This window comes from Corvus kubaryi, unplaced genomic scaffold (genome assembly GCF_017639235.1).
Source record: "Corvus kubaryi isolate FWS band 111438036 unplaced genomic scaffold, C.kubaryi_AGA036_p1.0 37308, whole genome shotgun sequence".
NCBI lineage: Eukaryota > Metazoa > Chordata > Aves > Passeriformes > Corvidae > Corvus > Corvus kubaryi.
Window position 1 is genome coordinate 21219045 of NW_024581096.1, and position 19622 is coordinate 21238666.

The following is a 19622-nucleotide window of genomic DNA, read 5'->3' on the forward strand; positions in this document are numbered from 1 at the left end:
ACAAGATATAGGGGAGGGAAGCTCCAGATACAGACACAGAAAGGACTTTGCCCTCCATTCATGTATTCAGCATTTTAGGGCCACACTGGAGAAGCTGTTACCCCTTGGAATTTTTCACCAAAAAATGAGAGATCCAATACTAGTAAGCATACACTAGTATTTTTGGTTACTTACACTTTAGCTACACCAGTGAGCATAAAATATTCTGTATGCCTCCCTCTCGCTCTTAGATGATTACCCAAGCCATAGAAATGCACTTAGGCAAATGGGATTATTTCACTATTTTTATACTTACAATTTAATTCAATAACTTTGACTTCTTTTTTTTTTTTTTTTAACGAAACAAGCTGTGCTCTGCAAGCACCATTTTATAAAGAAAATTGTAGCATTGGAGCCTTGGTTCTCCAGAGTAGTACAATATAATTTTTTTGGTGGTTTTCTTCTGAGAATGCAGTTATTTGATGGAATTCACTCTACTAAAATAGTGGAAATTCAAGACCCTTTGGAGCAAGATATACAAATAGGCAGTTCTTAAACAAATCACAACATTAAAAATCGAAGTTTCTTTCTACGTATATAATGTTGCAATTATGCTCTTTTATACAAATTAATCCAATTCATAAACTAGAATTTAAGAGTCAGAGGCATTTCTTGCAGCACGACCTATTGCAACTTCTTGCATAAGAATGGTAAAAAAAGCCCAGTAGATTTACTGGTAACTGACAAGAATTATTAAGAAGAATAAAGCAAATAAACACATCCATGTACAACTCGAACCCAGATCTTCTGTTTTCCAAGCTAAACTCACTTTTTAGCAACGGTGACTCCCCAGCAGGCACTAATTCTCGGACAATCTGACCATCGTCCTCATTTTTGTCAAGCCATCTGGTTTACAAAAAGAAGTTGTCTTTGAATAATTAGCACCTGTTAGACCTTTCAAAATCTACATTGGCTTCACACATAGCCCAAATCCACACCACCATCAAAAATATGTTTTTAGAGGGCTCTGTATCTCTGTTATCTTAGCAGGAACTTGACCAGACCATACGGCAGCCACATTATAAACCTCAATTTTTCCAAGAAGAGGGACCATGAGAGCTCTGCTCGCAGTAGATAAGCATCTGCTGTGATGTCCGTCTGTCTGAAAAGCACAAACTCCACAACCACAAGTTATTCCTGTGAAGAGGCAGTTTTAGTGTTTTGAAAGCACTGACCATCGTTGACCAGAAAGACTTGCAGCCTCTACTACTAGAGGGAGGGGATGAATTGTGTTATTCCCATTTCTAGGACTGGGTACGTGGAGGCAGCGGGCATCAGCAAAAAGAAAGGCTTTTCTATGTTTTTCAACATTAAAGATCCAACTAGACTAATTAAGAAGAGGAACTGGGCACAAAGCAAACTGTAGCATGATCTCAAGGGAAAAAATTCTGAGAGAAAAATCTTAGAATCATAGAATGGTTTGGGTTGGAAGGGACCCAAAAGACCATCCAGTCCCACTGCCTGCCATGGGCAGGGACACTTTCCATTATCCCAGGGTGCTCCAAGCCCCGTCCAACCTGGCCTTGGACACTTCCGGGGGGGGGTAGCCACAGCTTCTCTGAGCAGCCTGTGCCAGGGCCTCACCACCCTGATAGTAAAGAATTTCTTCTTAATATCTAATCTCTCTGCCCTCCTTCAGCTTAAGATCATTTCCTCCTTATCCTACCACTACATGCCCTTTTCAGAAGTTCCCTCTTCAGTCTCCCTCCAAAAGTCCCCTCTCAAGACAGAGGGGAACCAATTGCTAACCTGGTAACCTTCACAGCTGCTCCTTCAGCCTCAGGGGTGAAGGATTTGCAGCCCCAACCCCATCACGTGCCCTACATCAACCACTGCATGAAAACAGCCAGGGCCCTGCCAGAAGTTTCTCGCTTTCCTCTTCAATCCCAGATTGCTGCAGTGCTCAGTATATTCCTGTAAGCATCTGTTTAGGGTCAGGTTTCCCACAGTGGTGCTGTGAGAGCAGGAGCAGTTCCCAGAATGCTCATTGTTCCCAGGTACACATCTATCTACAGCAGCACCTTTTGCAGCTAAAAATACTGTTTCAAACCAGCAGGGGCGAGAAAAGGACAAATGAGCACTCTCTGGCAGGTCACACGGAGTATTCAAATGGCTTTAACAATTCCCAGGACCAGGAGGAGTAAAAACAAATGCCCAGAAACTTTCTTTTTAAAGGTAGCCACACTGGACCACAGCAGATCTGTTTCTGCACAAACACATGCAGCCCATGTACCCTGTGGGCTTCCCACAGTGTAACTGAGACACACACATTGTCCTTGGCTGACCCATGTGCCAAAAAGGAGGGGAACTCCCTTCCCATCAAAGTTTCTATCTTTGACAGTGAGTCAGCACGTATGGAAACCAGAAAACAACCCTTATAACCAGGACTTGGGGACACGAACAAAGAGAGCTCCTGAGAGCTGGATCAAACCTAAGGCACCTCACTGGTGAAAAGCCAGCACAGCTCACAGTCATCACCAGTTGGACTAGATATTTTGGAAGACCCAGGATGGTACGTCTCCCCTTCATCCATCTGAAGGAATATTATATTATTTTCAATCTTCTCCCTCTCCTCCCAACCAGAGGAAAACAATAAGTACAAAGAAACCATGCAAAAAAAAGCAGCAACAGGAAAGAAATGCAAACATGAGCTAGAGCTAGCCAGGTCCTGGAGGCACGAGCAGCAGTGTTGTCATGCAAAAAAGGTGCACAGGAGACCCACCACACGGACACACACCTCCAGCCCCAGCTTCCCTCTTAGCTTTGGGAGGTTGTCGGGTATGCACTCTACCCCGTACTCTTCCCTTTCTCTCTGTAAAGCAGCTGGCCTTGTGCAGGTGGCCTTGGACAGGGCTAAAAGATCAGCTGGTGAGCATGAAGATGACAAACACATGAACATGTGATGATCACACATCACCATGTGAGGGCATCAGATATGGTGGTGTGCCTCAGAGGAGGCTGAGGGGTGTAGTGGGATAGAGGAGCAGAAAAATCTGTGGGGAAGACCATGAAGCTGATGTCAAGAATTGAGCAAGGGTAGATTGCAATGAGAGCATGCTAAGACGTCATGTTGTCTTAAGAAAGGAAGCCTTTATTGATATTTTGGGGCTGGGGTGGGTTGGGGTTATTTTACCTGTTAGAATGATCCTTAATACCTTTGTATCACATAGTTCTTGATGCTGGCTCAGGATTCACATCCTTGGACAGGTATCCAATGGCTAGGGGATCACGTCATCCCAAAAGTCAAGATGCTTCTGTGTACATGGATGTTAACTGGGAGGACCCACAAAATTCAAGCCTGAATTCTATCACCCCAGGACCACTGACCTCAGCATGGCCTTCAGGAAGGCAGAAGTTCACAAGGCAGACACACTTCTGCTCTCCTGGTTTTTGTGCCCTGCAAGCTGCTGTTTCTGTTGCCAGTGGACATGCTGCTGTTTTCTGTCACCTTTGCCATTGCTGATGTTTTGGCAGTATCTGGGATAACACTGAATCCTGCTCTGAGGTGGCAGGATAAAAATACATACCACAAGAAACAGATCTCTGTGTGCAGCACAGCAAATGCTAACTGCTTCAGCAGTGAGGACAGAGGAGAAAAGCAAATCAGAAAAGCAGGACACACCCTGACATAAAGAAATTCTCTCTACCACTGTTGGCAGGTACTGATGGCAAGACAAGGAGCATGTCTTGGACTGGAGGAGGAAGAGGGAGGTTTATCAGCAGAAGTGGTTTAAAGCTCCTTGTGCTGTTTCAGCCAAGAAAACAGCCACAAGTGGCAGAAGCACTATTTTTTCGAGAAGATTAGTGACAGAGGAAATATTTGGATGAGCAATGGCACTGCATCCCTTTCCTTCATCACATATCCATCAATATCCTAATTTCACTTCAGTGTAATTCCAACAGCATATCACTGAGCAGCAGATTGAAACCAGGGGTTTATAGTCTTACACCCAACACAAATGGATTGACACATTATAAACACATCTGGCTGCAGATAATAGAATATTTCAGTGCAGTGCCGTCATATCCCTAGTACAAAAGGCATGTCAAAATCTCTTATTTTATCAGAGCCTTTATATGATTTCAGTGAATGTAATCCACATGCCACTGTGGGTTTTGCAAGGGTGTAGTCGCGTCCTGTGCCACATCCTTGATTTTAAAGAGATGCTTTATGACCAATATAACTCAAAGAGGACAGAAATATGATATGAAAGCCACTCCAGAAAGAATTTCTGGAGGATCAGAGAGTCAGGTGACCACTGGAAAAAATATGGTATAACATCATATACAACATTTGAAATCCAGCCTGAGTGCAATTAGAATGATTGGCACATCCATTAGATTCAGAGGCACATATGTATGTGTGTGTGCCTTTAAATATAACCTATATACAAAAATGTGTAAAAAGAGATAGACATTTCAGTTTATTTTTAGGCAAGAAAAGGAGGTTTCTCTGGCTCCTTTGTATGATGAACATTTTTTGGCATTTGCTTGAATAAATGTTCTTTTTGCAGGAGTCTCCTAGTGCATCATCCCATTCATGGTCTGTCTGCTGTTCTTCAGAGAATTAACAATGTTCCCTCATGCTTGTGCTGGATAAAAATTAGGATGGTGGGGACCATATGCTTAGAAAAAAAATTTAACGACATATCACTGAAGATTCCAGAGGAGTTGTAATGATTTATAGCGTGCAAAATTCTATCCTATCACAGACTCATGACTTCGTCTGATTGAAAATTCATTTCTGTCTGGGAAACAAATATTATAAAAAATAGGCTGCTTTAAAGCATGTCAGCTAGTCCATTCCTGGACTTCCAGAGAGCTTTGAGGAGTCAATGAAATCAGCAGAACTCAGTTCTGATCTCCAAAAAAGTTTGGCTCCATTTCTGGGGCAAAAGGTGAACTCCCTTAATTTTGAGCTTTGCAGCAGTATTCATCATCACAATACCTAAACCACATCAGATGTTACAAGGTATAAACTGTTCAGTGATGCCACTGAATGATTCAGTATTCAGTTCCTAAAAGCATGGATACTACAATGCCATGTCACCGTAAGGGAGGAATAGTACTGCACCCAAGTGATGTACTAGTAATTCTGCAAATAACTCTCGGGGAAGTAACTTGCATTTACTTCTTGCAAGCAAGGATCAAATGACCACTTTAAAAATCACTGACTCTAAGCCAACTGTTTAAAGAGTTGAAAGCACAGGCCTGGGAGTTGTTATTTCTCAGTGCTCTTCCTGAATCTGACACAAACTCACAATTAATCCACTTAGCTTCCCTTTATCTCTGCTGGCTCCCTTGTACTACAAAGACAGTTCTTCTTACAGAGCTCTTGTGATTACTAATGAATAGATGATCCTGTGGAGTCACAGAAAAGATTTCAAGTTAGAAGGCAAAACATAGTTGTGTATATGAATATGTAAATAGCAAGAACAGGGACTTCAATGAGTTCTACGCACTGAAGGTTTATAAGGCTAAGTCAAGACATCAGTTAGAGTGGAAACTGATCAGGCAGATTTTTGATAAGAGTATCTGCTCCCCGTGTGCAGCTGTAGCCTGGTTTGCACAGAGGTAAGGAGCATGTGGAGCTTTCTGCACAGGTGAGATGTGTTTCTGCTGGAAGGCATTTTGTTCCCTAGCTGTCTCACAGGAGCAGCTGAGAGTCACAAGGTCAATGGAGTAGCTTTCAGTATGAACCCAGCAGCAAAAGGTGTTTTCTCCAGACCCTGCAATTGTGCTGTGTAGAGGAGTGGAAGTTAATCGAGTCTTGGAGATAAAGGCAGTGAGAACAGCATGTCTACTGGCCAAGCAGAAAGAGAATCTTCCCTGGTGTACCCCTTGGATGGAGTCTCTGACTAACCTTACTAGAATTGCCTCTTCTTGGACAAGTCTTTTTCAACAACTTGCCTCTGAAGAGCTGGGTGGAGCCGGACTCCCTGAGCTCCTACCAAAGGAGCAAGGACATAAGCTGTCCTTGGCCTACAGGAGTGGAGAGGAACATCCAAATGCTGCAGGCCAAGGAAATGCCTGTCCCTCACATGGAGGATGCAGTGGGTGAGCACCTTCGCCCTCAGATCTCTCCAGACTCCATGACGACACCCGTACACTGCGATGATGCCTCAGTCTCTCAGGAGACATGGGCACCAAAGGGAGTGAGAGGGAGCAGCTGTCCCTGTGCTTGATGGCGATCAGTCATGTCACCTTCTCAATCTGAGAGGAAAGAGATAATGCTGGCACAAGGACAGCAAATAAAGCCACACAAACAGCACTGATATCACTTGGAAAAAGAGACATTTAGAAAGATAAGAAGAGTGGAATTCCATCGCTGGTGACCTGAAGCCTGAAGGAACACCATGAATATTTTGGGGATAAGGTTTTGGTTTTTTTCTCTCCGTCCTTTTTCCGTCCCTGGCCTGAGGGGAATGCCCACTGGTGCTCCTGATCCACAGGTGTAAACCTAAGGGAAAGGGTGTTATCACTCCAAGCTGATGGAAGACACCCAGTTTAGCAGTCACATAAGGAGACAATTCAAAAAGGAGATCTCTAAAATGAGCCAGCTGCACGGTGCAGTTAGACACAGAAATATCTCTGAGGAGCCTGAGCAAAACAGCCCTTCACGTGGACACTTCATGTCCAAGGAAAAACCTGTCTAGCTTGCTTGCTTAACTCAGTAAAACATATGGTTGTTAAATATGGATCAAAAGGCAGCAATGACTATGTGGCTGTTTGTTCTTTGAAAAGGGAGAAACTGGCTTGCTTTTCACAACCAAGATGACATTGCATCTGCTGCTCCATGCTGTCTCCCTGGTGAGTTTGCTCTCTGATGTGACGTGGCTTTAGCAACGCCAAGAGGCTGGGGCTGGCTCCTGTTTTGTTTTTGGCTGACTCCCCTCATTATAGTGGAGTTCTTCCAAGACAAGAGACAAGTAACCAGCTTAGAGGCTTTACCTTTGTCTTCAATTTTAAAATAATTGTGTTTGTGTTTCACAATTCCACTTATCCCTGGGAGATGATTTTTTGGAACAAGTACTTGGTGTTGTTAAATGGAGCTCAGTGGACGACCATCCTACAGGGTGGACATCCTGAGAGGGTAAGTGGGACTCTAAACTACACTGCAGTTAATCTCTAATGTTTTCACCCAGTTCTTGCTAATTTGTGCTGCAGTGTTGAGGCAGACCCCAGTTAGTGCCAAGACAGATCATGCACCTTGTTCCCCCCAGGCAGCCTCAGTACAGCACATTTCTTTTGGACACTTGATTGTCTAGGCAAGAGAAGACTACATTTGTAACTCACGCACAGGGGTAAGCCACAGCCCTCTGCTCTACCACTGTCTCTGTCTGCATGATACGCATTTCCCCTCATGCAAGGAGCTCTCGAGATGGCAGCGTAACAATTTTTCATGCTCCCAACACAAAAATAGCATCCCATTGCTCCCAGAAAGATGGGATGCGCATGTGAGGGACCAGAACCTCGTTCCACACATGCAGTAACACCAGCAGATTGCAGAGTGTGTTTCTGCAGCAGGCAATTGCAGTGACACTGGGTGTGGTACTGGAAGGTTGTGCTTTGTCTTTTGGAAATTCTCTGCATTATGGAGCTAATTGCAGAGAGGTTCACAATCCAGATTGCTGGTCATTTGTTGAGGGGAGTTAATTGTATCTTAAACCTCCCAAAACACACTCTTTGCTTTCAGGCTTAGCAAAAATAAGTGAACGAATGCATAAATGAAAAGGATTAAGCTGTGCTCAGAAATTTCCAGTCATGGACCAACAACTAGGCTCTTCAAAGTCTGGCAAATGCATAAACAAAGACTTAATTTGCAAGCATTGTTTCCAGTACCTGTAGCAGGGGAATTCCACAGCCTCACTTTCTGGCTGTCCTTCTTCCCTCACTATCACTTTGGCAAGGTACCAGCCACTGCTTCCTCCTTTGCCATCATGCCCTATCCTCACCCTCCTCACCTGCTTCAGCGTTACTGCTTCAACGAAGAATTCATCAGCCTTTGAGGAGGAGAATAAAAAAGGTAATGCAATATTTCTCCTTAAAAGCAAACAAACAACCCAAATTTATTATTGCAATCAAACCAACATCATCAGCGCGCTGCAAGACAATTCTTCACAAGATGAGGGAGAAAGTACAAGTTTACCAAAGAATAAAAAGCCTGAATATTTGTGCTAGATGTGTAAGGTTAGATTTGTAAATATATGATCCACCAGCATTTTAAATCTCCCATGTCATTTCATGCCCTCCACAACTGTAAAAAAACAGAAGTAATTTGATTGTTAAGAAATTCATACAGAGAGGCAGGAAATCCAAGTTCAAACCCTGGCTCAGCTATAAGCTTTCTGAGAAGTCAGAAGTAGGTCACTTCAGACCAAAACTACAGAGGTGTTTGGAGGTACAGTTCAAAGACATTACACTGTGTTAAAGTCAGACAGCATTGATTACCGAGCACAATTTAAGCCCATTTAATTTCCTGGCACATCAGTATGGGCAGGACTGCACAGGGGTATTCCAGCTGCTCCATGAGTTGTGTTTGGAGGGTGGTGTGAACCTAACCCAGCAGATAAATACCCTCAATATCCCACAACAGACATGGATTTTATGTCTTTTTTTTGTTCTTTCCCACCCCCCCCCCTCCCAGAACAGGCTCAAATAACCAACCTAGAGATTAGCCCAAGGGATGGCCTCTCAAGAGCAGAGCTCTGTTACCCCAGAGCTCACTGGGACCAACAGTCCTTGATGGCTAAGGGAAGAGAAAAGCATTCAGAAAGCGAGTTACTCCTCTGGGAACCAGGCCAGACAAAAGTATCTGCGGCACATGTACTGATGCACACACATGGCACAGGCATGGTAAATACTGGGTGTAAACAAACAGCATATCTGCAGCGCTTAGCCCAACAAGGAGACATGACTGCTGTGGTTGCCATCTGGCTGAGATGCCTTGCTTAGGTAAGAGCAGGATAACCACTGTCTTTTGGCTGTTCTTCGTCTCCCAAAAGCACACCTGGTGGTAGCATACATCCAGCTAGCTCCCGGAAAGCACGGTGGCAAGGGAGTGTTTACGCAAATACTGAAATTTATTAAAATGATAATAATTATGTCATCATCCAGAACTCCAAACTGACCTCCAGAATGAAGGCAGCTAACCATTTTGCCACTGTTTAAAGTGTTAATGATGGGCTTACATATGTCAATGCTACTTACACACTCAAAACTGCTGAATTGGGGATTTAAGGCATCAAAACCTCACTGACTCAGTCCAAGTCAATGTAATTTAATTCATTAGGCCTGATGCTCACCTTACTTATTAATGGCTGATATAAATTAATGAGTAAGTAACTAACTGGAACCACAACAGGGCAAACAACTAATTTAGAGGCATCTTTAAATCTTACTTTCTACACAGGCTGTTAGTTTGCATCTGCAGGCAACTTTTCAAGTTAAATTGGTAATCAAGGTACTATTGGTTTAAGTAGCTGTAGATTAGAGACCGTACAGACTTAGCAACATTTCTTTTTAACAGTGTATCTGAGTTAATCAGTGTAGATATACTCATTCAGCCTCTTGAATATATGAGCTCTAAGTTTGTCAGGATCAATTCTTAAACAGCCTCCAGTTCATTCACCAGCTTTAAGTTCTTTGTGCCAGGGGAGCAGTTTTCCACTAATAGGTTCCAGTTTGGTTTATGTCATCTGCATACTATTAATCACATCATTTGATTGCCAAAATGACTTTTCCCTTTTTATGCTCCTTCATGCAAGTTTGCCTATAACTTATTTTTGTGAATAAATGTCACAGAAACATCACAGAACCCTAGAATGGTTTGGGTTGGAAGGGACCTTAAAGGGACCTGATATGGGCAGTGACACCTTCCACCAGACCAAGTGGATCCAAATCTCACCCAACGTGGACTTGGACAAGGATGGAGCATCCCATAAAATAACCTACATCTGTGTTTAAAATATTTGTATTCTCTGCAAGCCAAGCACCTTTCTTTGGAACTGCACTGAAACAGTCTTCAGCACCAAAACACGACTCATTTTGCTACCATTTTGACAAAAACAGGTTTCACCAAATGACAAAATGCCATCCTTTACTGCTTGGACCTACTTTTTAAACTAAAATATCTATAATGTCAATGCATAGGCAAAAAAAAAAAAGATGTTCGCAAAGTCGATTTATGCAAACCTACATATAATTTAGAAGCGGAATGGACTCTCACACTATGTAATTGCCACGTTTCCACAGACAGATCTTAAAAGCACAAGAAATACTTGAAAGTTCTTTTAATGTCTAGAAGAGCTCAGTGATTTCAGTGAAGAATTGGAAATTCTGGACACTCAAAGGCAAATTCAAAGTGCTAATGCATATTTCAGAAGCCTAAATTCAATGGTCTATTTTGAAAACGTGACCTCCTTTTTTTATCTTCATTTTCTTTCCACTCTGAAACTTCAATCAAATAATGACACAGGAGATGGGAAATCTGCAGAGGTCTGTGATCAGATTCTCAAAATCTCCTTCTGGAGATATCGATTACGTTTTACCAGTCTAAGTTGGACCCTAGAGATCCAAAATTGGATACATATTAAGTAGCTTGACCCTATAGATCAGATCAACAAATTATTTGCTTGCTGATACTGCCAATGCTGCAAGGGCTTTAGCTACAATTTGACTTCTTCATTATCTCCAGCTTTCCAGGGAATAAGCTGTCTTCATTTCAGTCCATTTCCACCCCCCTTCATTCTGGATGTGGAGAGACAAAAATGTATTGAAAATCAGTTTGAAAATAAGACACAAAATTGAGTGCAGCATGGTTGAGGGAAACTGGAGGAATTATAAAGGAAACATATTAGGCTTTGGGTTCTGACTTTCACATTAAATACGATGCTTTTTTCTTCCTCTGCCCCAGGGAGCCAAATTTTTTGCTATATTAGATGGAAAGGAAAAGGCTCCCTTTTATTCTTGGAAGATTTCCTGGAAGCCTTCCCCAATCTGAAGATGCAATTTCAGCAGTCAGAACTTATCTGGGGAGCAAACCAAGAGACCCTTTCATGAGCATACATCAAGCAAGGGCACACTGTCCCCAACCTAAGCCTCCCTCCAGCTGCAACCTGTTATGATGCTCTGTCGACAAGATTTATTTCTCCCTGCTGCCCTAGCCCGAGCTGGCAAAAAAATCAGCTGACTGTACAAATACACATTAAAAAAAAAAAAATTAATTTATAAAATCATCACACGCTTTAAAAACCTTGTGTTGAGGTGCTGCTGTGTGAACTTACGTTGCCTTTTTCAAATTTATTGACGGTGTTGATGCAGTTGTAGAGGACGCGCTCGCCTGTGTCCCCCTGGTCGCCGATGAGGCAGACGAAGACGTTGGCGTCTGTGCCGCTGCCACTCACTGTGCCCGTGCACACCGTCACACGGTATTTGATCACTGGGGAGACATAAATTAGTGAAACAATCCTGGCAACGCCATTAATCGCCATTTAAATTTACTGTGTTTTTGACAGGCTTGTAATTAACTTTAAGTGTTCGCACTTCCAGCTGGTACTTCTGCAGATGTATTGACTTGTACACTTCATGTTACCACCAGGAAAAGGGGGGGGGGGAAAAGCCAAAATAGGAAGACCTGAAGCATTGAGAGAACCCATAAAAGCCCTCCAAACAAGGACATAAAAATGCTGGCCCTTTCAAGGAAAACCTCAGGAAGCGGAGTGCCCCTGTCCGGCTACCTCCCCTTCTGCCTTCCCAAGATGGCCCTGGGGTGGGGAATCTTGCAATATGTGTGGGGAAAACAGCATTTTCAGCACCCAGGGGCATGGCAGGCAGACAAAATGAGTTAGAAAGGAATGAATGCTCAGAGATCTGAGGAATGGGCTCTTCATGTTGGGTTAGTGGGACAAGACAGGCCAAATTACGCCCATTCCCTTGGGACTATTATAATCACAGAACCATAAAATCATTACATCACAAAGGTTGGAAAAGACCCCCACGATCATCCCTCCAAGAGTCCAAACTTTATGCTGGAGGTAGGATTGTCCTGCCTTCTTTTCACCCTTAAGGTCTTCATATGATTTTTCTGGGTGGATTTTGATCTGCCACCTTCCTTCCCTGACCACGCCCTCCTCTCTGCCCTCCCACCCCATTGGGTGAAGTATTTCCAGGAAGAAATATCACAACAAAGAGCCAGCCCACAGACCAGCTTTTGAGAGAGGTCCCCTTGTTCCCAGATTGGGGAAAGGACAAGAAGCAGTGCTCCCACCCTCCCTCCAAAACCCACCTGCAAGCCCAACACAGAGGTGTTGCATCTCACCTCTGCTCAGCACAAATTCACCTCACAGGAAAGTGCCTGAGTGAGGATTCAAGCTGCCCTCTCCACAGTTGATTAAAAATACATTTCAAAACCAGGTTTATTTACATTTTAATAACATCTGCAATTACAATTACTCTTCCTCTTCTGAGAAACTGCTCCACTGCATGCAGATCACCAGTGCCAGAACCAGAAATTTCAGAAAATGGGGGACTCAAGGTCTACAGAGTGTGGGTGCTTTGGTGGAAAGGTGAAAAATCCCACTGACCACCTTGAGATGTTCTGCTCTCCTAAATTCTCCCTCTAAGATTTAATTCTTGTGACACAAGGTCAAGGCAGAAGTGGCCGCTTCAGAAAGCCAGGGCAAAGTTCTGTAGCTTTCCTTAATTAAATCTCCAGTTCAATTAAAAGAATAAATAGTTTGGATTGCTCATACATACTGAAAGATGCATATGCGCACATTACTGTGCTGTGCAATTTACTATATATTTATACATACAGCTGCATAAATTTGCATATAACTAAATAAAACTTTAAAGCCCAAAATATGATTGTCAAATTTTAGATTGCATTTCAGCTAAGCTTGCTTTCCATGAATATTCCTCAAACCTTGCATTTCACATTTTAAGGGAGACTGGAAAAAAATTTACAACTTAAAAAAAACCCAAGCACTGGAAACAACTGTGCTGTGTCCAGATCTCTCCCATTTCCCACCACAGAGAAATCTGCTCCAGGAAAAAAAAAAATAATAGAAGGCTGGGATTTCTCAGGCTTCATGCAGCTAATGATGCACACAGAAAATACTGCAGAGAGAAAGTGCCAGAAAGAGAAGTTAATTGAATTGCATCGGTCTGCCTGTGCATCTCTCACACAAAGAGGTTTTCTTTCTATTCAGGTCCTAAGCAAGCCCCTGCACAGAGCCTGTGGCTCTCACCTGGCATGACTTCAGTCACCAGAGATCCCTCGGCAGGGAGCTCCCGCACGATCTCATTGTCCTCTTCATTTATATCTAGCCAGCGGCCGCAGTTGAATGAGTATTTTTCTTTTGTCAGCGTTTTCAGCAGAGTTACCTTCATTAAACCAAAACACTGCATGAGTTCAGAGGCTTAAAGGCAAAAAAGCAACAAGATCCTGACAGGTTTTTGCCAGGGAGGCAAGAGTAGGTAGCAGCAGAGAAATAAAACACATTAATAACGAGACCGTCTGACTTGTGCACTGTAGTGTTGCATGGAGCAAAGTCTGTCACAGCTGATGGCTTTTCATTCCTCCTTTCTCCAATCACTCCATGGTGCTGAGGAATTTTTGAGGGATTCTGTGGCTCTGAAAATGGCTCATCATGTGCCACTCTATAGCCCCAAGGAGCAAATTGTGGATGGGGCTTATGCTGCTGGTTCTCGCTGCTTAGAATCAGTGCAGTGAGGAAAAAAAAAACCAAAAAAATGGAAAGAACCCTGAAAAAATATCTGCAGTATCTTCCAAAGGAGTAGTGAGCAAATAAGGAGGTGGTGTGCAGTTGTCTGTTGAAGTGTGTAAAGGAAGGGTATGATGAAGGTCTGTAAAATCACAGGTGACACGGAGAAGGCAGAGAGGGGTCAGCTGTTCCCTCTTCTGCCTCAAGAAATACAGGGCAGCAAATGATGCCTGTGGAACAAAGTTCTAAGCATAAAAACAAAGGACACAGTCAGCCTGTGAAGTCCTTGCCAAAAGCTATTAAGGTTGCTGAAAGTTTAAGTGTTCAAGGGGAGGCTGGAAACTTTGAACTAAAAACAGGAAAAAAACCTGCTAAATGCTTTCTGTTTGATAGATCTGTTTAGGAAGTAAGTGTCCAACTGGAAATAGTCAAAACCTGAAAGAATGCTAGGAGGAAGTATCATAAATGCTTGTCCTTTTCTCACACTTCTGTAATCATGACCTTATGTGACATGGGAGAGAGGATGTTGGGCTAGAGGGACTTCTGGCCTGAGCAGTGTGGCTGTTCTATGTTCTTGTGGTAGGAAACTGAAGCCTGACCTGACATGAAGCAAACCAGGCGTGAAATGTGTGAGGACTGGAACAAAGCATCATTCAGGTTTCATCTAATTTCCTAGACACTACAATAGATGCACAAGTGATGGAATTCACGTGCCATGAGCCTGATGCATCCAGAAAACATCAGACTGGGTGTATATGGACAGACTGATTTTCGTAAGGTCATAGAATCATAGAATCGTTTAAGTTGAAAAAGGCCTAAAATGAGTCCAACCATAAGAACCTCAATGCATCTCATGCATTTTAACCAGGTTTACTTAGACAGTTTGGCCAAAAGGGAATCCTAGACACACTCTAAGTTACATCTTGTCCTTCCTGAACATAATTTTTGTGCAGGAAAATAAGATACCAGAGGGAAATATATAGCTGTGGAAGGTACAAGCATTCTTGCTCATCATGCAAGTAAACAAGCTGATAGGGATGATTGCAGCAGCTCAAGGTCTGACCAGCAATTGCTTTGTCATAAAGGACTACAGCCAGACACCTTCTCCCACCATATGGTGACAACAGCAGCACCTGATGCCCTCCTACCCCTGGAAATGGGTGTTGGCTTCACAGCTCCATGACAATGCAGGAGAACAGGATCTGTCAAAGCACATTAGAGGAGAACAAGAGAAAGCTCCAAGGGGTAAGCTGTGATTTATCAACACTCTTCTTTACAGATGCAGAGCAAAGTGTGTGTTTTGTTAAGTGCAGAGAGTGCCATCCAAGCTGTTCAAGAGGAGTAGGGGTGAAGCCTAGAGATGGACTTGCTGTCCAGACAATCCAGGTGAGGGGTGACAGCAAGGTAATCAATGCTGGTAGTGCAAAGGACATGTGAGTGAAGATCAAGCAGGCCACCCCTCTCATCTCCCACGCAGCACAGGGCTGCTCTCCTCTGCACAGTCCCCATGGCCTCCTCCAGCCTGCAAGAGTTCATCCCCCATAACAGGGGGTGAACTGTCAGCACTTCAGGGGATGCTCCACTGTGCAATCTCTGCTGGAATCAGTATTTTTGTTATGAGCAGTGTAAATAAGCCATAGAAGGAGTGGGTTTGCCTTTCTGTACAGTAGTGGTGTCTACAAATAGGAAGTTTTCTGAAGAGCAAGGAAAAAGCCCTGGTAGCAGTGACATGGGTACTTCAGTTGCCTGACAAGGGAAGGGTGGGAAAATGGGATTTTCACCATCAGTCTGGGCTGTTGGAAGCTGCCTCTTCCCATTGCTCTCATTTCCCGCACACAGAATCACCCAATCATTTGGGTTGGAAAAGCCCTCTAAGATAGATCATCAAGTCAACTGTTCACCCAGCAGTGCCAAGGCCACCACTGCCCCAGGTGCTACAACCACACAGCTTTTAAACCCCTCAAGGACTGGGGACTCCAATACTGCCCTGGGCAGCTGGGCCAGGGTAGGACATGCCTTTTGGTCTATGAATTTCCCCTAATATTCAATGTAAACCTTTCCTGGTGCAACTTTATTCCATTTTATCTTGTCCTCTGACAAGGCAGGCATCTCTGAGCACTGGACATCAAGCTCAGCTGCCAGGTGGGGAGCGCAGAGACCAGGACTGGCACTGCAGACCTTTGCCACCAGGCTGGCTTCCCAGGTCTACCTTTCCTGGCTGTCCCCTCACCTTATTCAGATGCCAGCCAGCAAAGGGATTTCTTTTCTCGTGCCATATCCGAAGCTTATAAAAGGTGCCGAGATCAGGAAGCTCGATCTGTAAATGGGAAAAAAGGTGCAACATCCATTTTTGTAAGTCAGCAAAGCACGCACACAAAGGGCACCTCTGAACATCTTTTAAGAGCTAAATCAGAGAGAAGTCGAAAACATGAGCCTATTCCCTGCTTTGAGAAAACAAGCCCTATCCATAGGCAAGTAAATAATTTGCGTCACCACCAAACAGAGTGACTTCACCTCAACGTTAGAAAGATCTAATGGAGTAAAAATATTGTGCTGATTATTTTCTGCCCAGGATTGAAGCAGAGCCCTGGAAAACAATACCAAGCCAAATCTACCACTTGCACTGGATTCATACCATGAATTTGTCAGTCTGTCCAGTTTCAAAGTTGTCTGAATTGTTGTCCAGCTTCATCTCATCTGACTTCCCCTTGTCTCCATAAATCTGGAAGAAGATGGTGGCATCTGTTCCTGCATTTTTGATGTCACTTGTCCAGATCCACAGAGACCAGGGGTTTTCTAGAAAGCAAGGTTCAAGATACTTGTTTTAAAAAGTAATTTTTATAGGACGACTTGGTGAAAGACATAATTCTCATTGTTTCCCCTGGTAGGCTGAGAGACAGGACAAAGGAAGGCAAAGACCTTTCATCCTTTTTTGCACAAACATAATCAGCTGCTGCATGAGGTACAGGAATGAGGTTGGAATTTAATTCTGCAATTTCATTTAAAAGAAAATGAGAAAAACATAAACTACCACTTTTCAGGTGAACCATATTCTCTTGTTTTACTTTACTAAGAGGGTAATGGAGGGGTGTGACCCAGCCCTGTAGTTTCAGCTCACTTGTCAAACACCTACAACTCAAGCTTCAAAGAGCATAAAGTCAGGGAAATATTCATCTTTCCTTTTGTCAGTGAGAAGGAGACTCCCGTTACTTGTGCACGGTACAATGCAGCTCCAGATAGCTCCTAAAAACTTGTCTGTTCTCTGTCTGGAACAAGGAGGGGTCAGACACAGACATGTTATCACCTCATCCTGAGTTAATGAGCCTTCCAAGACAGGACTAATTATCCCCAAAATGCTTATTGCATTCTCAGACCCCACTCAGGTATCCATCCCTGGTGAGGCTGCATCATGTGGGACAAACATGCTCAGAGCAGTGTAAAGATATTTTCCAAAATGTTTTAAATTATTTAAATGTCTAAATTTGACATGACTGGAGTTAAAACACTTTTTCTTATACTACATGACATACCCTAAGATTGTGGCCAATCTGCAAGATTTTTATCTCAAGTCTTCATCCAACATTTTAACTGTAAGTCCAGTCCACCTGCAGCAACTTTACATCTGTTTTCATACCAGAATATTGTTGCATTTATAAAGGTGACATTATTTCCTCTAAAGAGCCCCTCATCTGCATTCCTTCTTGATGATAATGAGTGTCGCTTCTGCAGGCCTTGCAGCACCTACTGGAGAGGGAACAGCCTTCTTTCCTCACTCAGACATCAGCTGAATTATTAACAAATCTTAATGAGAGAATTGCTAACCCTTTCGGTATGCCCGAGCCCACACCAGCACGGCTTGACCTTCAGAGCCCAGAATGGAATATAAAAATATGATGACATGCATATAAATTAGATTTTTACTGGTCTACTCAGTGTTTGACTGTATAAAAAAGAGACAAGGGCTACTGAAAAAAAAATGAGGGGAAGAGGGATCTCTCAGAAAAAGTTTTGTCCCTGTTTTAATAATATACAAAATGTTCATGACCACTCCTCTGTGAAAAGCACAGGCAAGTTTTAGATGAGCAGAAATGAAGCAAAGAAAAGTCTGTGGATGGCATGTGATGGAGCAGCCTGTTCTCCCTGGGGAAAAACTGCAAGTGCAATCCAGACACCAAAGGCTGCTCTCATCTGTCTGGTTTGGCCTCCCTGACCTCTTGCTGAAGGAAAGGAGGAGTGAAGCATGCATGGAGGGGGAAATGGGACCATGTACCAGGATTAAATGCTGATAGAGGGCTGTCAGGGAGAAACCACACAGGGAGACGTGGGTGAGATAGGGCTGCAACTGCAGGAGAAGGCCAGGCATTTCCCCAGATACCCATCATCATCCTCCCAGGGCTAGCTGGGCACATCCCCCGGTTTCCCATCCTTTCACATCAAGGTATCCAGGCACTTTGGAAATTCTCAGGGCCAGGGCAAATATTCCCCAGGGCACAAACACTAGGGAGGACTAGACCCGGCACAACAGTTTCCAGGATAACATTCAAGATAAGGAGAGGAGGAAATAAAAAATAAAAAATAAAAAAGAATAAATACAAGCTACATATGGAGCTGCAATCTGCTGTGGGAGCAGCTTCTGGATGCAGTGCTGGGAGACGTTTCACCATGGATACCCCAAGTGAAGTTCAACCCAGCTTTGATCATCTCTACAGAAAGGGAGAGTCCTGTATGCACAGGGAGATAGGCGAGATGACATAATAGGCCTTTTCTAACTCCGAGTCTTACACTTCTATAATCTGGCAGCTAAAGGTCACAGATTTCTCAAGGCTAATGCTCTCTGCCTATCTCCTGCACTGCAGTGGTGAGGGAATTAGCCTGTCAATAACAATCAGAGCTGATAATAGGGGGTTAAAGGTTGCAGATGCTTTAGCTAAATGGACCGCGTTGGAGGTGCAATGTGGTTATAACTCCGACTAACATTTAGATAAAGCTTATTTAAATGAACTGCTGCTTAAGCAGGAGCCCACCCGAAGCACTCTCGAATTAAACCATGTCTATTACCCTAATTAAAACGTTCTGTTTACACATGGGCAGCGGCGCAGGCCGGGCAGCAGCGATACTGTGTTTGGCTTGGTGCAGAACCAGGCAGCGGAGTGTGTGTGGATGGATGAACATGCCCACGCGGCACGGAGCAAGCAGCTCCTCCCAGCAAACGTGTGCCATTGCCTCCCTCTAGAGAAAAGGCTCCGCATCCAGCACACGCCTGCCTCGGGAGGCGAGTTTAGCAGCTGGGCAGGGCTGACACCTGTTATTTCCCTAAGGTCAGGAATAAAAGTAGCAGGAAGTCAGCAGGAAGAGTTTTGTTCTTCTTCCCATTCCCCCCTCTTCCGCCCCCCGACCAGGTTTGTCTCCTTATTATATTTAGGTTCTGTTTCCATCTAGAATAAGAAAGCTTTGCTTCTGTAGTGATAGGAAACATAGCCTGGCTTGGCTCCAAAGGTAAGATGATGACTGAGGCAGCCCTAAGCCCACTGCACCTTAAGAAAATGAGTATAATTCTTCAAAATATTGTAGGAGTTTAATTTTATACTCCCCTAAAGCAATATGTTCAAAGCTGAAACTCATGCCCCAACATCTGAAGGATGTGGGGCTGCTGGAGCCAGTCCAGAGAAGGCCACAAAGATTCTCCAAGGGCTGGAGCCCCTCTGCTCTGAAGACAGGCTCAGAGAGAGTTGGGGGTGTTCAGCTGGAGAAGAGAAGGCTCCAGGGAGAGCTCAGAGCCCCTGGCAGGGGCTCCAGGAGAGCTGCAGAGGGACTGGGGACAAGGCATGGAGGGACAGGACACAGGGAATGGCTTCC

At 43.8% G+C, this 19622-nt stretch overlaps 1 protein-coding gene across 1 annotated transcript in view; it reads right to left on the bottom strand.

Moving 5' to 3' along the window:
- Nucleotides 1–19622, bottom strand: part of LOXHD1 (lipoxygenase homology PLAT domains 1) — a 122448-nt gene that overhangs the window by 78850 nt on the left and 23976 nt on the right. The window contains exons 8-13 of the mRNA XM_042028789.1: nt 16402–16562; nt 15997–16083; nt 13290–13425; nt 11325–11479; nt 7882–8042; nt 809–885 (exon numbers count right to left, since the gene is read on the bottom strand). Of these exons, the coding sequence (XP_041884723.1) occupies nt 809–885; nt 7882–8042; nt 11325–11479; nt 13290–13425; nt 15997–16083; nt 16402–16562 (777 nt within the window). The remainder of the gene's footprint in view (nt 1–808; nt 886–7881; nt 8043–11324; nt 11480–13289; nt 13426–15996; nt 16084–16401; nt 16563–19622) is intronic.